At 39.8% G+C, this 19218-nt stretch overlaps 2 protein-coding genes and 2 pseudogenes across 4 annotated transcripts; 1 reads left to right on the forward strand and 3 right to left on the reverse strand.

Moving 5' to 3' along the window:
- Positions 1–2144: 2144 nt before the first annotated feature.
- LOC137731781 (LRR receptor-like serine/threonine-protein kinase RPK2 pseudogene) lies at positions 2145–10146 on the reverse strand (annotated as a pseudogene). The gene is made up of 2 exons (XR_015957868.1): positions 6574–10146; positions 2145–2561 (listed from the first exon to the last, which is right to left on the reverse strand). The product of XR_015957868.1 is annotated as an LRR receptor-like serine/threonine-protein kinase RPK2 pseudogene (transcript).
- On the forward strand, positions 3187–6017 carry LOC137731782 (ninja-family protein AFP3). The gene is made up of 2 exons (XM_068471001.2): positions 3187–4311; positions 5473–6017. Exons 1-2 carry the CDS (start codon positions 3564–3566, stop codon positions 5901–5903), a joined length of 1179 nt encoding a protein of 392 aa, XP_068327102.1. The 5' UTR covers positions 3187–3563; the 3' UTR covers positions 5904–6017.
- A 783-nt stretch (positions 10147–10929) lies between the features above and the next one.
- PRORP1 (proteinaceous RNase P 1) lies at positions 10930–14296 on the reverse strand. Its single transcript, XM_068471227.2, has 6 exons — positions 12952–14296; positions 12345–12434; positions 12063–12244; positions 11769–11889; positions 11425–11493; positions 10930–11240 (listed from the first exon to the last, which is right to left on the reverse strand). The coding sequence occupies exons 1-6, from the start codon at positions 14080–14082 to the stop codon at positions 11139–11141; spliced, it is 1695 nt and encodes a 564-aa protein (XP_068327328.1). The 5' UTR covers positions 14083–14296; the 3' UTR covers positions 10930–11138.
- A 1875-nt stretch (positions 14297–16171) lies between these two features.
- LOC137733000 (mitochondrial arginine transporter BAC2-like) lies at positions 16172–18888 on the reverse strand (annotated as a pseudogene). Its single transcript, XR_015957870.1, has 7 exons — positions 18802–18888; positions 18132–18248; positions 17936–18011; positions 17706–17801; positions 17058–17581; positions 16761–16896; positions 16172–16588 (listed from the first exon to the last, which is right to left on the reverse strand). The product of XR_015957870.1 is annotated as a mitochondrial arginine transporter BAC2-like (transcript).
- Positions 18889–19218: the final 330 nt, after the last annotated feature.

Raw genomic sequence — 19218 nt, forward strand, 5'->3', positions numbered from 1 at the left:
CCCCCCCCCCCCCCAAAAAAAAACACAATTATTATTGGAAGTTTCGTAATTGAGTAATGTTAGGAAAATCATATATTTATACATCAGATGATATACACATGTGATACAAAAATATGGTTTCTCCAGCATTTATCTTTAGTTATGTTGATGATTTTGTGTCATATGTTTGACATCCTTGATCGAATAATTGGTGTTGAAAACCAAATTGAGCATATATGTGCATAGCTAAGTTGTTATCACAATTTGCTCCGTCCTTGAGGGTGTGGCTTTTGTTGGTGCCAGATCCAACAAGATCCTCTTCAGATTTTTTTGATGAGGATTATAGAGATCTGTAAATCGTGTTTGTTCATCGTAAATCGTGCGGTTAATTTTTTTCAAGTATTGTTTGTGTTTAATTTTAAATAAAAATATTCAAAATAATTTCTAACTGCATGATATACGATGAACGGACACGATTCACAGATTTTCGGTATTTTCACAAAGATTCCGGCGAAAATCCGGGTTCGTGCCGGACTGACGTAGCATGTGGGGATACAATACTTTATGAGACAGGTGTATGTAGGCAGGGGTTTTTTAAGTCATTTCAAAGATGGCGTAAAACACGACCGTGTATTTTGTCTGTGGATTGCAATCCTTAACCACCACGTGGCGACCTGAAGTATCGAGGAATCTTTCGTCTGGTTTAGCACCGTGGGACTGTTTAGCAGGCAGAAAATTATCCGCCTACACTTTCACACTCTCCCACTCTCCCAAATATGAAACACGTTGTTACAAGTGAAAAACTGCTACTTTCCCGTCCATACTATTCCCATACAAAATAGATCATGAGCGACGCGTAGCGTCTGTGATAGTTAAGAGTCTGGTGCAAGCGTTTGTGGAGATATTAGTATACGTGATAGAAGATTGAACCTCTCTATTTAGTATTGTTTGAGGTCACTTACACTGCTTTGACGAGCCGTTTAACATAATGGAAAAAAAAAGTATAGAAATGTATGGCTATTTCAAATATACGCAATCACGTTAACTAAAGTAGATATGCTATCTTTTATGCACATGTATTTGAATTCGTTTTTTATACATTTTATATTAGTTTAAAATAAACACCGTTCGAATAAAAATTTTAATTTTAATTTTAAAATGAATTACTAGCATTTAAAATAGACTTGTGCTCTATTTTCTACATTTCTCACTATTAAAAAAAAGTGCATGGCTACGTTTATAAAGTGCAAAATAACCCCCTTTATTGTTCCAAAAAAAAAAAAACTCCCTTTATTTTTCGGTTGATGAAATCGAAATTCTTTTGGCAAAAAAGTAAGGGAAAAAGTTGGGCAAAAATACCGGACGACATGTCGCTCTCAGAAGTTGTTGATTGCTATGTTGGACACGTGGATACCCGACACGTAGCTAGTTGTACTATTTTCCAGGGTGTGGGAAACTGTAACTTGCCACTGCTGGTCCCACTTCTTTTACCCATAAAAAATTATGATGACGGCATGTTTCTTGGTTGGAAGCACGTGCATCCCACTCCACTCGCCCGATCTCTATGTTCTTCCTAGTTGACTTTATGGGTAATAGATTTTGACCACACCGTGGTAACGGATAGCAACTTACATTGTACATTGTCGTGTATCATTTTAATTCTTAAATATAGAAAAGAAAAAAAACTTGGAATTAGCCATGTACTATGTATTAGTAAACATTCCATATAATTGGTAAAAACCTAGCTCTATCGTAATACAAAAAAAGCATTATAGCAACTTTATGTTTTCTATGAGTGTGTGCTATTTCTTTTACTAGAAAATAAAAGTGCGAATCTAATATCGTTATCGAATATGAGTGCAATCAATCTTATATTTGGTTTAACAGTTATTTCATGCACTCAATTTTAATTTGTATAAAATTTAATACTTTTATTTGGGTGGATTTTGGATCAACATGCTGTAACTATCTTGTACGGTTTGGCGGATAATCGGCAATACATATTTTAACTCTTGACTTTTCATGTATTAATAGACACGAGAAGTTCATAATTGTAATGTTTCAATTCGATTATACATTGTGACAGTCACATGTACTTTCTTGTTATTCAATTTATATTTCATTTACAAGTTAGACTCAAGTAATGATACTTACGAAAGTCTGAGTTAAGAAATCAGCATGATTTATTATTTCGTGGCCGCAAACCTATATCCGCAAAGTTTGTAGAAAATCCACCTAAAAACACTACTTATTGTCATCTAACCTAAAAAGCTATAAAAACCAGTTCCATGCTATACATGTTAGGATATTGAAACATAATATCTTACAATTTACAACCATAATTAACAATATAAAAACTCATCAAAATTAAATTATCAGATCTAAATCTGTTAGTTAAAAAGATGACAGAGAAAGTAGTACTAGTCAAATAATTAAAACAACAACAACAATAACCTAAGCACGACCAACAATAAAATAAACAAACACGAGTGGACAAGTAGTAGAAGGGGGATTTTCGATTGAGCAATTTTATCTGGTGTAGGTTTATCTCTCATCTGTTTTTTTTCTCTCTCCTCGCATTCCTGTTAAAGGTCATAATGAAGTCAAGTTAACATTTTGCGTTGACTTTTGTACAGAGAGAAAGAAAAAGTAAAAAATGTAAAGAAAAAATGCTAAGAAGACTTTCTTTAAAGTAGGTTTTCCGTACTACCTCATCTCTGTAGAACAATTCACGCTCTAATATTATATAATAATATATCAAAAAGATAAAATGTCGACAATTTATTGAAAATTCCAATTTAAAAGAGTTTCCTTATCGTTACAAAAAATAAGGAGATAAAGAAATGGAGGAGAGAGAAATCTAGCAGCAGCAGAGTACAACAACCAAAGCCAACGTCGAGGCATTTTACGACAGGCGAACCAGTCGGACCACGTGTCTCCTAACCGCTGTCTATGTATGACCGACACGTGGTTCCATCCCCTCCTGATTCTCTTCACGACACGTGTCTAGGCAAGGACAGGTTACTGTTGCTGGTGGAGATGCCAAAAAGACAATGCTGGCCAGGCTACGTGTCGGCACAGCATTCCTCGAATCAGCCACTTGCCTCCCCTAGGTAGTTTTTCCTTGTCAAAACGCCAAGGGCATTTTCGGAAATTTAATGAAAATCTCTCCCATTGTCTCTGCTTTTCTTTCCCTTTCCGTTTTTTATGCAATACTTTCTTCTTCCGTTTTCTTATTTATTTTTATCGAAACTTTCTGCTTTCGTTCTCTCTGCTTCTGTTTTTCCTTTCAAAATCCGTAATCTCGGATATCTCTCGAGTTGGGAAAGAAAATCGGCCGAGTTGAAAACGGACGACTCATAAAGTAGCAGAGAGGGAAAAGGCTTTCTTTGGTGCGTCGTTCCTGAATCGGATTTGAACTGAATGCTGCGAGCGTTTTCCTACTGTCATCTAAAACAAGTTTCTGCTCATGGGTTCTGCTGATCAAAGCTTCAACCTTTCGAATCTGCAGATACATACATATAGCTTCTGAAGCATATATATATGTACACACACGTACATATATATATTTATCTGTTTTTTCCATGGGTGAAGCTAATGAAGGGAGAAGGAGAGCAATGGAAAATCTGTCTCTGGAAATGGAGAAGTACCCGAGAGATCTGCTGCAGAGGTTAATGTGCAGAAGCAACGACGCGACGACGCCGTTACAATATACGGACGCTAACGAGGAAGAGGAGTCGGATGAGCTGGAGTTGAATCTCGGGCTTTCGTTAGGTGGCCGGTTCGGGGTCGACAAGAGCGCGAAGAACAAGCTAATCCGATCTACGTCGATTGCCGGGACGATGCCGTTTGTGAGGGACGACAACGACGCAACGGCGCCGACGTACACGGCGGGGCTGATGAGGACGTCTTCGCTTCCGGCGGAGACGGAGGAGGAGTGGAGGAAGAGGAAGGAGTTACAGACGCTGAGGCGGTTGGAGGCGAAAAGGAGGAGGTCGGAGAAGCAGAGGAACTCAAAGAACGAGAAAGAAGGGGGTTCTGTGGAGGAGGAAAAGCGTGAACTTGAGGGTTCAATTGGGCCCAGCTTGGGCGGTGTCAGGGGTAATCGGACGGCGGGCCCGCCTTTCGGGTTGCCTAGCTGGGTTGCGGCAGCAGTTGCTAGGCAAGCTGCTAGTGGTGGCGGAGTGGGTGCAAATGCATTTGTGAAATTAAAAGGTGAGAGTTTGAGTGGTTTGCAAGGATTTGGAAGGCGACCCAATTCGCAGGGCTCGTCGGAGTCCCAAGGCGGAAGCTCGTCGGGGATGTCGGAATTGGAGAGTAAACCTCTTCAAGGTATCTCAATTTTTCTGAATTCTGTTTCTTAATCTGAATTTTGATGAATTTTGGCATTGAAGTTATTGATTTTGCTTCGATTACTGGGTTTTTCTATTTTGTTTTGTTGAGGAATAGGATTATAGGAGTGCAGGACAAGTCTGCTACATTAGAAGATGGAGTCTTAGGTTGTTTTCCCATGTGGTCTCTCTTTTGTTCTTTGTTGTATGTTGGGGTGTTCTAATCACCCGTGTGCTCGCTCTCTTTAGTTAATGGAGTGCGATGCAAAGTTGGTTGCTGAGAAAAATTTGGAACACGACAGAGGACATGAGTTCCTCAGCTTAACGGACCTAACCAGTTGTTTTCGGTTAGGTTCGGTTCCCTTTAGTTCCCAGAAGGGATGTGTCTTGTGCCTGCATTTTTGTAAGACGCCGGTGCAGATCACTTTCCCGTCCAAGTGAGATTCAAGATGTAACGGATCAGCATTCGCCTTCCGCCCTTCTGCGTGACAGATTTTATCCGAGTATTTCCCAAGGGGGGATGAACGAATGTTGCAGCACATTCTGCAAGCCTGCAACAGCTGCACTGATCTCTAATCTGTTCAATAGTCTGGGTAGTTCCAAGGTAGGGCGACGGATACATTAGAGAACGATTATGATGTACCGAGTATTTTCTTCCTTGCCGCACAAGTGACGACAATTCTGTAACTAAGCAGTACAGTGTGCAATTACCCCCGGTGACTCATCTTCAACTGGATTGTGGACAAACCGAGATATGGTATGAGCAATCTGGAGAAGTAAATATCAAAGTTTCTAGTGTTCTATGGAAGTTGTTTTCCATTTGACATTGCAGCCTAAACCTAGCGTGGATGCGAGAGTGGAACATATTGATTAGCTTATCCTAAGAACTGTACTCTTATGATGTAGTCAGGTAGTCTATGGAAGTAGCTTTCTTGTCCGAGGCTGGCTTCTGTCTGTCTGTCTTCGTCGATGTGAATACTTGGTTTACTTCGATAGATTGATATGTAGTTCAACAGGCTCTTACCTGCAGTGTTTTTAAATTTCCAAACTTGCTAATGTGAATTTGAAATCATAAGATTCCACAAACAGGTGAAGGGGATGGAACAAAAGAGGAAACACAATGCTGCTTCTTCTCCCTCATTATTTTCCCTTACCATCACAGGAACCAGCAGTTGCGGTGAAGGAAGAAGCCCTGTACTTTCTAGCAACCAGTCGCTGCAAGAACGGAGTAATCAGGACAACGCCATGGCCACTTCAGGCACAAGAACAGCAGATGATGCATCCAAAACTCCCAAAGCCGACATAGAAAACCCATCTAAGAAGCCTAGTTCGCAAGAAAACAGCGAAGGGGAAACGAGGAGGAACACCATGGAGGACATGCCGTGTGTTTTCACAATAGGAGATGGCCCAAATGGTAGAAAAGTTGAGGGAATTCTGTACAGATATGGGAAGGGACAGGAAGTGAGAATAATGTGTGTATGCCATGGAAGCTTTCTGTCTCCGGCAGAGTTCGTGAAGCATGCAGGAGGGAGTGATGTCACTCACCCGCTTAGGCATATTGTTGTAAACCCAGCTGCCATTTCCTTTTTGTAAACAAAAAGGAGAGAAATTTAAATTTGATAGCTTTTTTTTTGTTTATTTATTTATTTTTATTTTTGGTGCGTTCTAGAAATGGAGTTTATATAAAAATAATATCTATTATCGATTCATGGTTTCGCAGAGTTTTAAATGACATATCTTCTAAAAGAGAATAACTCACATGAAACGACGGAACTCCAGTATTTTAATGGAATGGGTTTGGTGGGTTTGGACTATGGGCGCTCGGCCACCTGTTTTTATCATTTTAAGATCACGCATGACAGTAATGTGTTGCGTGTTCATGGTATTCGCGGTTGTCCACCTCTAAAGATATTGCCTTCTTTTCATTAAAGCTCTATATATTTCTCTTATGAGTTTTGAAGAGACGAACATGGAACACCCTGAATCCGTTTCTTTTAAACAAGAATTGTTGTTCGTAAGGTTTGAACTCAGGATTTCCTCCCATAAAGTGGAGACCGAATGCCACTAGACAGTCAGCGACTACCAATTTTTCAGTTAAGATTATAGATGGTCGATTGCAAATGAACTCAAGACATATACTAGTATAACTGCATGGTTGACAAAATTTCTCCGCTCAGCAGAATATGCTTGTTGCAGGAAAAACAACAAACTGGAAACCAAAATTCGACTACGCAGAAATGTATAAGTTACAAGCATGACATACCTTCTATACTTCTAGGTTATGATCGATAGCTCTATACTTTGCTCATTATCCGGCTTCCTTGAAACAGGTTGGATCCGCTTTAATCTTTGGACGACTTGCTTCATTGTTGGCCTAAAGGTGAGGGTCTTGACCGTGCACGAGACGGCCAGATTCAACATCTCGACTAGATCATTCTGGGGTCCTGCATCCCATAGCCCTTCTATGAAGACCTCCTCATCCCGACCCTGTTCTAACAGCATGTCCACCCAAGAGACAATGTTGAAACCATGGCCATGCGACGAAAACGAAGGGTCCAATGCTTCTTTGTGCGACATCAATTCAAGCAGCATAACACCGTAACTGTAAACATCAGACTTTTCAGACACATGGCAAGTCATAGCATACTCTGGTGCTACGTACCCAAAAGTCCCTGCCACACCAGTTGTTACGTGTGTTTCTGAAGTTCCCAAAAGCCTAGATAATCCAAAGTCAGACAAATAAGCATTGAACTCATTATCCAACAGTATGTTACTTGGCTTGACATCACGGTGAAGGACACGCGGAATACACTCGCCATGCAGATAAGCAAGTGCATGGGCTATATGCAAAGCAATCTTGTGGAGAATTTGCCAATTAAAAGGCCTCCGAGATCTCTCCTTGATAAATTTTTCCAAATTCCCTCCCGGTAAATAATTGTAAATGAGCAACATCTCAGTTTCACTGGCATGGTAACCTATTAAAGTTACCAGGTTTGGGTGTCTCACCCTGCCAAGGGTTTTAATCTCAGCATGAAACTGTTGAACACCATGAAACCTTCCAACAGCTAGCCTTTTCACAGCTACAGTGATTCCTGGAGCAATTTCGGCTTTGTAAGTGGCCCCAAATCCTCCGCTTCCAATGTGGTGGCTGCCATTAAAATTCCCTGTTGCTTGAACAATAATCTCAAATGTCAAGGGAGCCCCAATGTTTGTAAACAGAGTCATTTCTTTATATTCAAAACCCTGAACCCTGGAATCTGGTATCCATTTTCTCGTATAAAAGAAAAGGATAACGAGAGAGAGCAGAACCAAAACAACAGCTGATGCAGATGCTATGGATGCGATCTCGACTGAGCCTAATCCACTATTATCATCACCACCAGTAGTTTCTGATGTAGAATCAGGGTTATGTTGTGAACTCCCACTCCTATCTGGCTGATCTGAAGATGGAGCAGTTAGCGGAACATGGCATGGAATAATGAAAGGATTCCCAAGGACACTGCTGCAGTTCATTGCACTATTGTTCAATGGAAATGAACCAGACAGGTTATTGAAGGAGGCATTGAATGTAGATAGGGATTTCAGATTAGTCAAGCCTGAAGGGATGTGCCCAGAGAGTTTATTGTTGTCGAGCAAAAAAACAGTTAAATTTTTCAAGTTCACAAGACCTTGAGGAATATCACCAGAAAGAGAATTAGAAGACAGTTTTAGCACCTCAAGGGAGTGCAACCACCCAAAGCTAGCAGGAATTGCACCAGTGAGGTTGTTGTTAGCCAGGGCCACATACTTGAGATACTTCAACTGACTGATACTGGCGGGAATTTGACCTTGTAGCTGGTTCCTGCTCAAGTCAAGAAAGACAAGAGATTCCAAACCCCCAATATCTGAAGGTATTGACCCATATAAAACATTGCCAGAGGCATCCATGAATCTAAGAGATCTGCACATCACACCAATCCCAAAAGGAATTTGACCTGACAACTTATTGTCGCTGACATCAATAATCATTCCATCTAATCCATCACATTTTCCTAGTAAGCTTTCAGGAAATGATCCAGTAAGCTTGTTGCCACCAGCAAGAAATGCATAAACAGTCTGCTTCTGCAATCTCTCGGTTGCAAGAGGGAGGTGTTGGATTGGACCAGTGAAGTTGTTACCACTAAAATCATGAACCATAGTGAAACTAGGCAAATGGCTATCAAGCTGAGTTTGGCAAGTAAAGAGCACTTGATACGGAAATGATAGATTGTTGACTCGAACACGATCTGAATTTGGGAGCACCTGGGGGCACGCTCTGTACAGAAACTCGGGCACAGGTCCAGACATGAAGTTTCCACTGACATTGAAAACAGTCATACATGGAACTGGAAACTTCTCATCAATATTCCCACTCAGCTTATTTGATCCCAAATTTAGATAATGCAGCTTCTTGCATCTTTCAAATACTCCAGTGACTTCTCCGCTGAAAAGGTTCTGAGCTAAGTTCAACATTTCCAAGTTCTCACAACCACCCCAATTGCTCGGAAGCTTTCCCTCAAGGGTTGCCCTTGGAGCCCAAACTATTTTCAAATTTGGAAGGGTTGTAATTTCCTCTGGAACGGAGCCTTCGTAATAATTGTAATCATCGTCCAAACCACTAGATAAATCAATTGATGTATCTCCTTTTGTATTCTGATTGGTTGTCAATGGATTAAAAAGATTCGACAGGACAAGAACAGATAAATTGACACATTGTCCAAGCTCAGCAGGGATTGGCCCGCTAAGGCTATTTCTTGAAACATCTAGAACTTCAAGCATTCGAATCCAACCAAGTTCTAGAGGAATGCCACCATCCAATATATTTGAAAACAACAAAAGAGTCCGTAAACTCCGACAATTCCCCAAACTACCAGGAATCTTCCCAACAAGGAAATTCCCCGACACATCAAGATGTTCAAGATTTCGGCAAAAGCTTCCAAATGTGGCTGGTATAGACCCATTTAACCTATTTTGAGCCAAATAAAGTCCCTGCAACTTTGCAAAACTACCAACAAACCCAGGAATGGTTCCACTCACTTCATTGCCTACCAAATTCAACACCTCCAAATCCACACATCTCGAAAGCGAATAAGGAATCTCCCCACCAATTCTATTAAACCCAAGGTTCAAAACCCTCAACCTCCTCAAACCCAAAAACCGGGTTGGCAAACTTCCGTTCAACAAATTTCCCTCAAGATCAAGCACTTCAAGCTTCTCCAACCCCCAAATTTCCTTCGGAATTTCGCCACCAAGTTCATTAAATGGCAGCGATAAAACTCTAAGCTCAGTGAGCTTTCCCACCCAAGGCGAAACCTTTCCACCCAATTTTCCACTAATAACTAAACTTTTCCTCCAAACAGCGAACTCATCAAACGGAAATGGAAATTTCAAACTCTGAGAGCAAGAGAGAGCTCGAAAATTACCTCCTTTGCCACTGCTGCCGCCGAGACTGAGCGAAACGACCCTGGATTTTTCGTTGCAGGAGACCCCGACCCAGGAGCAGGGGTGATCGAAGCTGTTGGATATCCAGCCGGAGAGAACCCCATGCGGGTCGGAAAACGAGCTCTTGATCTCGAGCAAAATCGACTTCTCGGAAACCAGCGCTTCCCCAGAAACGCAACTCAATAAGCAGAAGGCTTTGAGAAAAAGCGCGGTTTTGAAAAGCAGATGGCATCTCATTTTCTCGGGAGCAAAGGGTAAGACCGTGTTTGGCTTTTGGCTTTTGCCTTCTTGTTTCTTCGTCTTCTGTAATCTGCTTCTGGGAGAAGATGAAGACTCGGGTCTTCGGGGGTGTCTGTTTCTGTGAATTTTGTTGAATTGAATTTTAATTTTATTGGGTTCTGGGTTGGAAAATTCAATGCCCAAAGCCCGCGGGGGAAGACCGGGGGTGGGCCCCGGGGGACTTTAAGGATGTGGGGACCATTGTCGGTCAATGACTGCAAAAGTCAACAGATGTGGATAGTGGGGCCCTGCATGTGTCCGGGTAGCGGTCTGTATCTGCCATCCTGCCGTTAAAACACACAATTATTTTTTAATTGAGGAAAATAGACAATTTGAGACGTCTTAATGACACAAAAAATACATCATTACATAAATAATTGTAAGAATAATAGTTGCATTTCTCAATGGAGAAATGCACACATGTGAATCTCGTATTTTTATCGTATAAATTTCATATTAATTTTTATTCAAAATCATCTATATAAAAAAAAATAGCCTAGTGTTTATATGAAAAAAATAAGTGTTGTTCTTTGAAATTCTGAGATACCCTTAATATTTACCCTCGAACTACTTGACGAATTGCCCCTATGAACACTAAGCAGAATAGCTACTAGACTCATGCCTTTGTTGCGTTGCTATGGGCATCTGTCAACATGCTTGTTCAAAAACTATTGACATTAGTCAACATGCTCGCTCAAAAATTATTGACAACAGTTCACAGGCTCGCTCGAAAGTTGTTGACATCTATTGACAAACATGTTATGTTAAACTTAGATAACGACCCCAAACCTACCAAGACTTGATGAAATGCCATTGCATGCTATTAAGTCCACAAAAAATTTAAACGCTACGCGCACTATTCTCAATGACTCCAATAACATTTCTTGAATCCGCCGGTGTCGATTATTCCTACTATCCATTGTTGGTCCAAACGCAATAAAAAATCTATAGATACAAATTATTCAAGAAATTCTCATACAAATGAATTATAGTGTACAAAATGGAAATGGTTAAGCACGCTATCATGGTGTCCAATGAATTATATTTTATCTTAAAAAATCAACAATAAAAAACCGAAAATCTCCCTCTCTATTTGGTATTTCTGGCTCTGGTGGCACACAGCCACTGCCTTGGGGTCTCAATGTCGTCACCTGTGGTTGTTGGCACGTGCCACTCCCCATCCTCTGCTTCCTGTTCAAGTATTTATCAACAATGCACTATTTAACTAAACCAAAGGGATCAAATGACGCTTTATCGCAATGACAAAAAAGAATGATGTTTATTTGTTAAAAACTAAACTAAACCAAAGGGTTATGATTAAGCTCGAAAACTGGATTAACGAAAAGATGTGATTAGTATCAGCTGATTATCGCACCTGGATTACAATCGAATACGGGGGTGGCATATGAAGGTTAAGTCCCCGCCTTGATACGGACAATCGAACCTGCAATGTAAACGAACCAATGTAACTGCACACTTCTGTTTTCGAATTTCTTGTTACCGGCATTGCCATGCTAATGTAAGAAAGAAATCCAATAGCAGCTAAGATCCCGTTTCAATTTTCCTCCCCCTTGTTATCTTTGAGAAACTGGAGGATGGTTTTGAATACGGATCCAAGCGAAGAAAAAAACCTCAAGCTCTTTGTGTATGGACAACAAACGTCTACATACAGAAGATTCTTCTAAACTACGAAAACAATAATCTGCAGACGCATGATACCTGGTGTTTTTCCTTCCATCTTGGGAAAAAGCTAGTCCCTAGAAGTTGGAACAAGTGGTCTCTCATCTCATCGTTCGTCACCAGCAAACACTTGCAATTAACAGCAGCGTACAACCAGTACCTACAAATCGCATAGGACTACATTTTAGGCACAGGTAAACTCGGTAAGTAGAGACAAGTGTGATTTTTCGACGATTTAAGCCATGGAAACAAATTGCAGTATATATCGACTACAACTATTCATGTCTAATAACTCAGTCCAACCATTTGATCGGTCAAGAGATGCAAACTTACCAATCATCATTTGAACCAACTGGAGTAGCGTAAAGTGCACCGGACTTTTTCCAACTCTCTAACAATCTCTTGTTATTAGGATTCTGAGCGGGACCACCAGTTACACGATTTTGGTGCAATATAACAAGTGGCAATCGCTTTGATGGGCTCATTTGGTGTAACCTGTTCACCAGAGTATCGAGCTACGACAAAGATGGAGTCATTAAGTAGCCCATTCATATATCTGATACGAAGAAATCAAAAGACACTGTGTCACGAAACTAATCATAGTCTACCACTCACCTGGAAAAAGCTGAAATTATGTTGATTGACCAGACCAACATTGGCACCATCTACAACAGCATCGAATGGACCATGCCTTTGAAGCCACTCCTGGATGAGTTTAACTTCTAATCAATCAGGACAGCTGACAAACATATTATATATCATTTGCCTGAATCGAACAAAGTAAAAAGTATAGACGAATAATGACTAATTATTGAAACCAGAATCATGTATACATAACAGGAAAACACAAGAAACCACTCTGTTACTGCTTCCCACACAAAGGGGTTGGTGGTTTTCTAATAAAGTTGTGCCTCCTAATAAAGTTCCATTTTTTGCCAGACCTAGTTACGAACTTATTTTCCGAACAGGGATATCGTATTACACACAGTGCGCTGTAGTACCAGTATATCACACAATCCATATAACTCCACAAGGCCCTCCAAGCGGAGCTCTCCTCGTCAATGTAAAGATATGAATATAAAGATGCATATCAAGCAAGTTAAATCATTTGAGCAAACCAGATAAGTCAATGCAATCATATATGCTAAACTTGCGTCAAGGGTAACCATTTTTCTTAAATCTTAGAAACTGAAGACAAACAAACAAGGAAAGCAAATCACACCTGGAATCGAATGAAATCACCCCGAACCTCCCTTTGGCTAGCCAATTTGCTCAAAGAGGTAGCGAAATTCTCGGTCTCTTTCGGATCAATGTCGATAGAGACAAGCTTTTCGCCGCAACAAGAGCATGTCCCTGCTTCATCCATCTGAGTCCTCTCCACTCTCCAATTCCCACTCCCAAGCCACCCTTGCCCATGCCACCCTCCACCTCCTCTCACAACCCCTTCCCTCACCTTATTCACATCCCAAGTCTCCACCCCAACTTTCGCCGCCTCCTCGGACTTGAACCACTCCTCCACCACCCCATAAGTTGACTCCGAGACCTGCCTCACCGTGGTCCGCAACCGGTGCAACATCTCATAAACCTTGTCACCTCTGCTCGAATCAGAACTAACTTTTATCAAAGCAGTGATCTCAGGTTCCTCCGCCACAACCCCGGATTCAACCATGTGAGCATCAACCTCATAAGCTCTATCAGCCTCCCCCTTCTTACAGAACTCAAACAATGCCGGACCGTAAGACCTCAATTTCGGCGGAATTCCTAAACCCTTCATCTGCTTCACCAAATGAAACGCCATTTCCGGGTCCTCCCCCGCGATTGCCAACCTCGCCGCGCTGGTAAAAGTGGCCTCATTGGGGACAACCTTATCCTCAACCATCTGGCGAAAAATCTCAAACCCCCTCTTCAAACCCACATCACCGTCATCACCGCCGCCATTGGAGGAGCAAAGGTAGAGCAAAACATTGTAATGGTGAAGGCTAAGCGGGACCCCATTGCTCCTGGCCTCGTCGTAAAGGCTCAGAGCTTGGACCAGCTGGCCGTGCCTGGAGCACATGTCTAGCTTGTGCCTAAGGACCCCCTCCGGAGATTCCCGCCGCGCTTTCTTCTTGGCTTTGTTGGAAACCGCCGGTGACGACGGCGAGGGCGAGTTATCGGAGAGAGCCAGAGTGCAAAGGTTGAGTCTTTTGTCCATGGAGAAGCTGCCCGTGGAATTCAGAGTCGGTTTAGGTTTCGGGGAGCGGAGAATTGGGCGGAAGAAACGGCGGGAGGTTCGGGAAATTAGGGGGAGTGGGATTTTGACGAAGAAGGAGAAGAGCGGCGAGGTTCTTGGCAGAGCGCCGCCATGCAGCATTTTTATTTCTATTTTTTGGGTTTTTTGTGAAATTATAAATTGCAATAGAAGGGAAGGATTGGATTATGGAAAATAAGTCGGAGGATTTCGTCTGGTATTCATGTCTGCTCGGACATGAACTGGGTGAGAATTCCGCAGAGGTTTTGGAAATCTCTGCAACTAAAACCCTAGCTTGAACTACTTCACCGAGGAAACGACACGTCGTAATATCTTTATCTTCTTTTTTCTCGTAGGGAAATGGCTTTGTAGCCAAGATAATTTTTAGGGTGCTTTACATTTTGACCCTTACAATTCATTATTTCTAGATAAAAACTCATCTATCTTTAAAGATCCAGTTTAAGCCCAAATTTAAAATTTGCAAACATATAGGAACACTATTGACCTATTAATACAATTTATTTACACTCATGCCACTCATACTTTATGGTCCCTTTTTCAAATTCCTAAATTTATGCCAAATTAAAAGTAGTAGGAAAAGTGAAATAAAATGAAAAAAGTGTTTGCATTAACCATATCTATGTCAAACTAGAAAAGTAGTTTTTTTTTTTTTTTTTCCGTGATATATTTTGTAGCAATTTTATCCATATTAATTGGTAGGTAAATTAGTTTGTTCCAATTATTTAAAAAAAAAAATACTACACCTATATTATATATTTTGAATCAAATAACATTCCTCTAACTTGTAGGTAAATTATTTTCTATGTATTGTTATATATGTTAGACACGTTTTGTTGTTGTATAAACATGAGTGGAACATAATATTGTTGATTTTATACATCAAACTGCATTTCTTTTGTTATAGGTAAATTATTTTCCATGTACAAGTACTTATGTTAGGCAAGTTTTGTTGTTGGTACATACAATATTTTGTATCATTGTAAAGAAAGATGTTACATTACACCCATGGTATAATTGTTGTAGGTAAATTATTGGAAATTAATTTGTAGTTAGGTAATGAACATTTTGCATCATTGGAAATGAACATTTCAAAGAGTATGTAGGTAAATTAATTTGTTCTAATTATATAAAAAAAGTACACTACACCTAGCTATATTTAATTTTTCCAATTATTAAAAAAATTTATACTACACCCAACCAAATAACATTTCTCTAACTTTTAGGTAAATTATTTTTCATGTATTGTTAGATATGTTAGGCACGTTTTATTGTTATATAAACATGGGTGTAACATAGTATTTTTAATACTATACATCGAACTACATTTCTTCTTAATATAGGTAAATTATTTCTTCTTTTTAATATACATCGAACTACATTTCTTCTTAATATACATCGAATTACACGCATGGTATAATTGTTCGTAGGTAAATTAATGTGCATGTAGATAATGAAATACAATGTTCTAATATATTAATAAAAAAAAGGATAAATTCAAAAGTATTCAAGAGTAGGGTGAAAAAAACTGAATCGAATAGTTTTATGAAAATTCAATACCTTTCTAAAAAAGTAATATGCAATAAATTTTTAACATTAATGTCTTTTTTTTTCTTGTTGCAAAATCATTTACTATTTCCTTACAATTAATTGTCTACGTCAAGTATGTAATAGGGGTATTTTAGGCATGTGAAAAATGTAAAATGTGTGAATTAATATGAAGTTAATGAATTTGCTTATGTGGATCCTAATCATTGGGTTTTCTTTGAGTAAAAAAGTTATGTAGGATTTTATATAAAGAAAATTAAGTTTGAAGGGCTAAAGTTATATTTTCACTAATTTTTATAACTTCTTATTTTGATTCTGACATTAAAATTGATAAAAGTAGTCCTAACTCTTAGGTTTGTCTATCATCAATTATTTCGATCATTCTGTAAAAAAAATCTCCGTTAATAGAAAAGCAAGTGGATGAGTTGATTGAACAAAAATAACCTCATTTTGGCTAAAAATAAAATAGTTATTAAACGTTACTTTTTAGTTTTGTTTTGATGAAATGGGAAGAAACTAAAAATAAAATGACCATCCTACAGTACTTTTTAGCTTTGTTTTGGTGAAAGGAGGAAGAAACTGAAAAAAAAAAAAATGGTTATCCAACGGAAATTTTTAACTTTGTTTTGGTGAAAGAAGAAGAAACTAAAAACAAAATGGTTATTTAACGAAAATTTTTAGCATTGTTTTGGTAAAAGGAGGAAGAATGGTACAACCCACCGAAGTTAACTTTCATCAATGTCTTCGGCTTATTTTGGATGTCCAGTTTCAATGAGATAACAGAGCAGCTAACGTATACACCTATAAATCCAGTTCTTTTTTTTTTTTTTTTCAATGTGTTCAACTAAGCATTCTATACCAGTTAATTTGCTCTTCAAATAAGAAGATCCACAGCCAAGAAATAACTTCCGACCATGACGAATGATGCGAACCCGCTGCGAGCCATCCGTAACCCAAGGCTGCGGAACAGGAGATTCCTGTCTGAAGGGTGGATCCCTGTAACTCTCTCAAACCTATTCCCTGGTCTTCCCCATTTCAGGAGCTTCCTCTCCGTCGAGACATACTGCCCACCACAAAACACAAATATATGACATTCACAATCAAAGCAAACCTTATAACAGATAACACTCATTGATCAACTTGCTGGCAAGTGTTGTCTAAGCATAATCGATACGTGCATCAAAGGTGCATCGTGCTCAAACCCTACTAAAATTTGCTAAAAACAAGCAACAGACCTTGGGCAGCACAGTACATTCTGATCGAGATTTGGCAGTGTCAAAACAATGAGAAGCAGCTGCAGCAACAGAACCAGAAATTCCAGCTGCAATACTAACAGCCAAAGGAGAGAGGGGACCAATTTCATCATCCGACCTATGAGAAAGCAAGTTCACTTCAACAAGAAGGAAAAAGGGAAACATAAAACAATGCAACTTTGTTTAACAGGTGCTCCTTTTAGCAATACAAAAAATTGTACTTTATGGATGTGATTGAACTACGATACAGGTTAAGTCGATAGCATGTTGCATTAATACCTGGGTTCAGAATCCATCCCCACTGCCTTCCAGTCAAGCATTGCACGGTGCAGAGATTGCCAAGTAGAAAAGAATATGCCACCAAAAACTGAATCTCGAACAACTCCTGGCCGTAGACCTCTCCATAATGCACCCCATCCTTCCAAAGAGATGATTTCAGATGGTTTCCTGACACTGAACACTGAGGGTGGCTTCCCACAACCTGTTATCATCCATGGGTACTCTTGTAAGTTGTAAAGCACTCGTCATATTGGGATGCTTGGTTGTTAGGGTGGATAAAAGGGCAACAGAAGAATTTAATGCCTTCATGTCCAGACTACACCCACGCAACAATCTTTGAATCACAGGTGCGACAGCTCCCTTTTCTAGGAGAGGGGCCGAGTTTGGAAAGCAAGAAGCAGAGGTCACCTGGGCATGAAGTTTTGTAAGTTCGAGGGGAGAGCTTATTAGTGATTCTGCAACACCAGCGACAAGTCCCGCCAGGAGGGCCTCAGAGACATAGACGTAGTTATCTTCTCGACCATCTGCCAAAAAAGTATTTGCAACCACAAGAGATGTCATGAAGCTGTAAGTCAAATATCTAACAAAGATAAATTTTGGTACCATGCACATGTTTATTATTAGTTGCTCAACAATGAAGAGAACTACCTTTATAAAAGGCAGTCAAAATTTCATAGGTTCCAAAACGAGCTCCCAACCCCAAAGTTCTTCCCGCTGCTAACCATAGAAAACCATTGTACAAACCTACAACACACATCACAGACCAAACTTAGCATTAAGCACAGCACTGGGGAGGAGATGAATCCCGTAAGCATAAACAGAAAGCAGTAGAGAAAACAACAGGACTTGGAAAAACTAATGAAAAATCGGGGAAGCACTTGAATTTCCTGAAAAATATCGTACTCTCTTTAAAACCTGAGTAGTTGTCAATTGTTTACTAGAACCTGTACCAACCTGTTCTCTCAATAACAACAAATGAGGATTCAGGTTAGAAGCAGATTATGACACGGCTCTTCACAAAGCAAAAAAATTGTAAAGCATCAGAAATCTAGGCAAAGATGTCGGGGAGCAAACCTGAATAAGGGTTTTGATTGTATCAAGAGGGTAAGTAAGAGCTGTGCCTAATGCCACCGACCCTACACCAGAAAGTGCATGGATTGCAAATATCTGATTCTTTAACAACTCCTCCATCTATGAATTCAGCAATATCAAAGAAAATGTAACACTTACAATCAGAAACTGAGATACAGCTTTATATCCCATTCAATTGTTACTTAACAAAGATTTCTTCGTAACTCTGCCCCACACATGTACTCGACAATTTTCAGATACAAATGCTTTGACAGTCGGTAATGCATGCTGAAAAACGTAATTCAGAGAGGTACTAATTCATGGGATTATGATACCATTTTATCAAATGCATAAGCAAACAATAAGCAGGCATTGTGCAAAAACATTGCAGAATCAAAACCAACACTCAGACCACAGACCGACCCGAATGCTCAGAAAAAATATTTTGTCTTTCTAACAGTAACCCAGTAGGCAGCAACGAAGACCCAATACAATATACACAAACATTAGTCCCTTTGCAGCATTTCAACAAACACCTTGTCTGCAACATACTACAAAGATGAAAACCCAATCAACTGACAGGAAAATGACGTAACCATGTACAAGAAATGCTTAAAACAAGTGTTTAGCAATTAGCATTCGATGTTCGAAATCCCATCGGAGAATATGTTACCGGCTCCGGCGCGTTCAAGTCACTTTCTTTTTCGTTTCCCTTCTTCAAATTCTTCTGTGAATTTTCAGCTCTCAACAATTATATATGAAGGCGGAAATGCAAGATTACTGAAAGAAATTAAACTGCAATCGCAAACCGTTTTATTTTTATTTTTAAGGTTCAAAAGTACGATCGAAGCTCTGGAGCTGCGGAGCAGCGAGCAGCACTCCAGCAACGGAGGAGCTGAGGAGGGAATGGAAGATTGGTTTTTTGGGCCTGAGACCTTTCAGTCAAGCCCAAATCATATTTGATAACGCTCAGTGATATTTTAAACTACTTTAATTTATAAAATAATAAATCACGAGAGAAAAAATAAAAAATATGATAAGGATTCAAGTGTGCGAGGACTAAGAGGACGGGCACACTGTCTGACGATTT

The sequence above is a fragment of the Pyrus communis genome, chromosome 16, assembly GCF_041283825.1.
Source record: "Pyrus communis isolate YQ-2024b chromosome 16, ASM4128382v1, whole genome shotgun sequence".
NCBI classification, from domain to species: Eukaryota; Viridiplantae; Streptophyta; class Magnoliopsida; order Rosales; family Rosaceae; genus Pyrus; species Pyrus communis.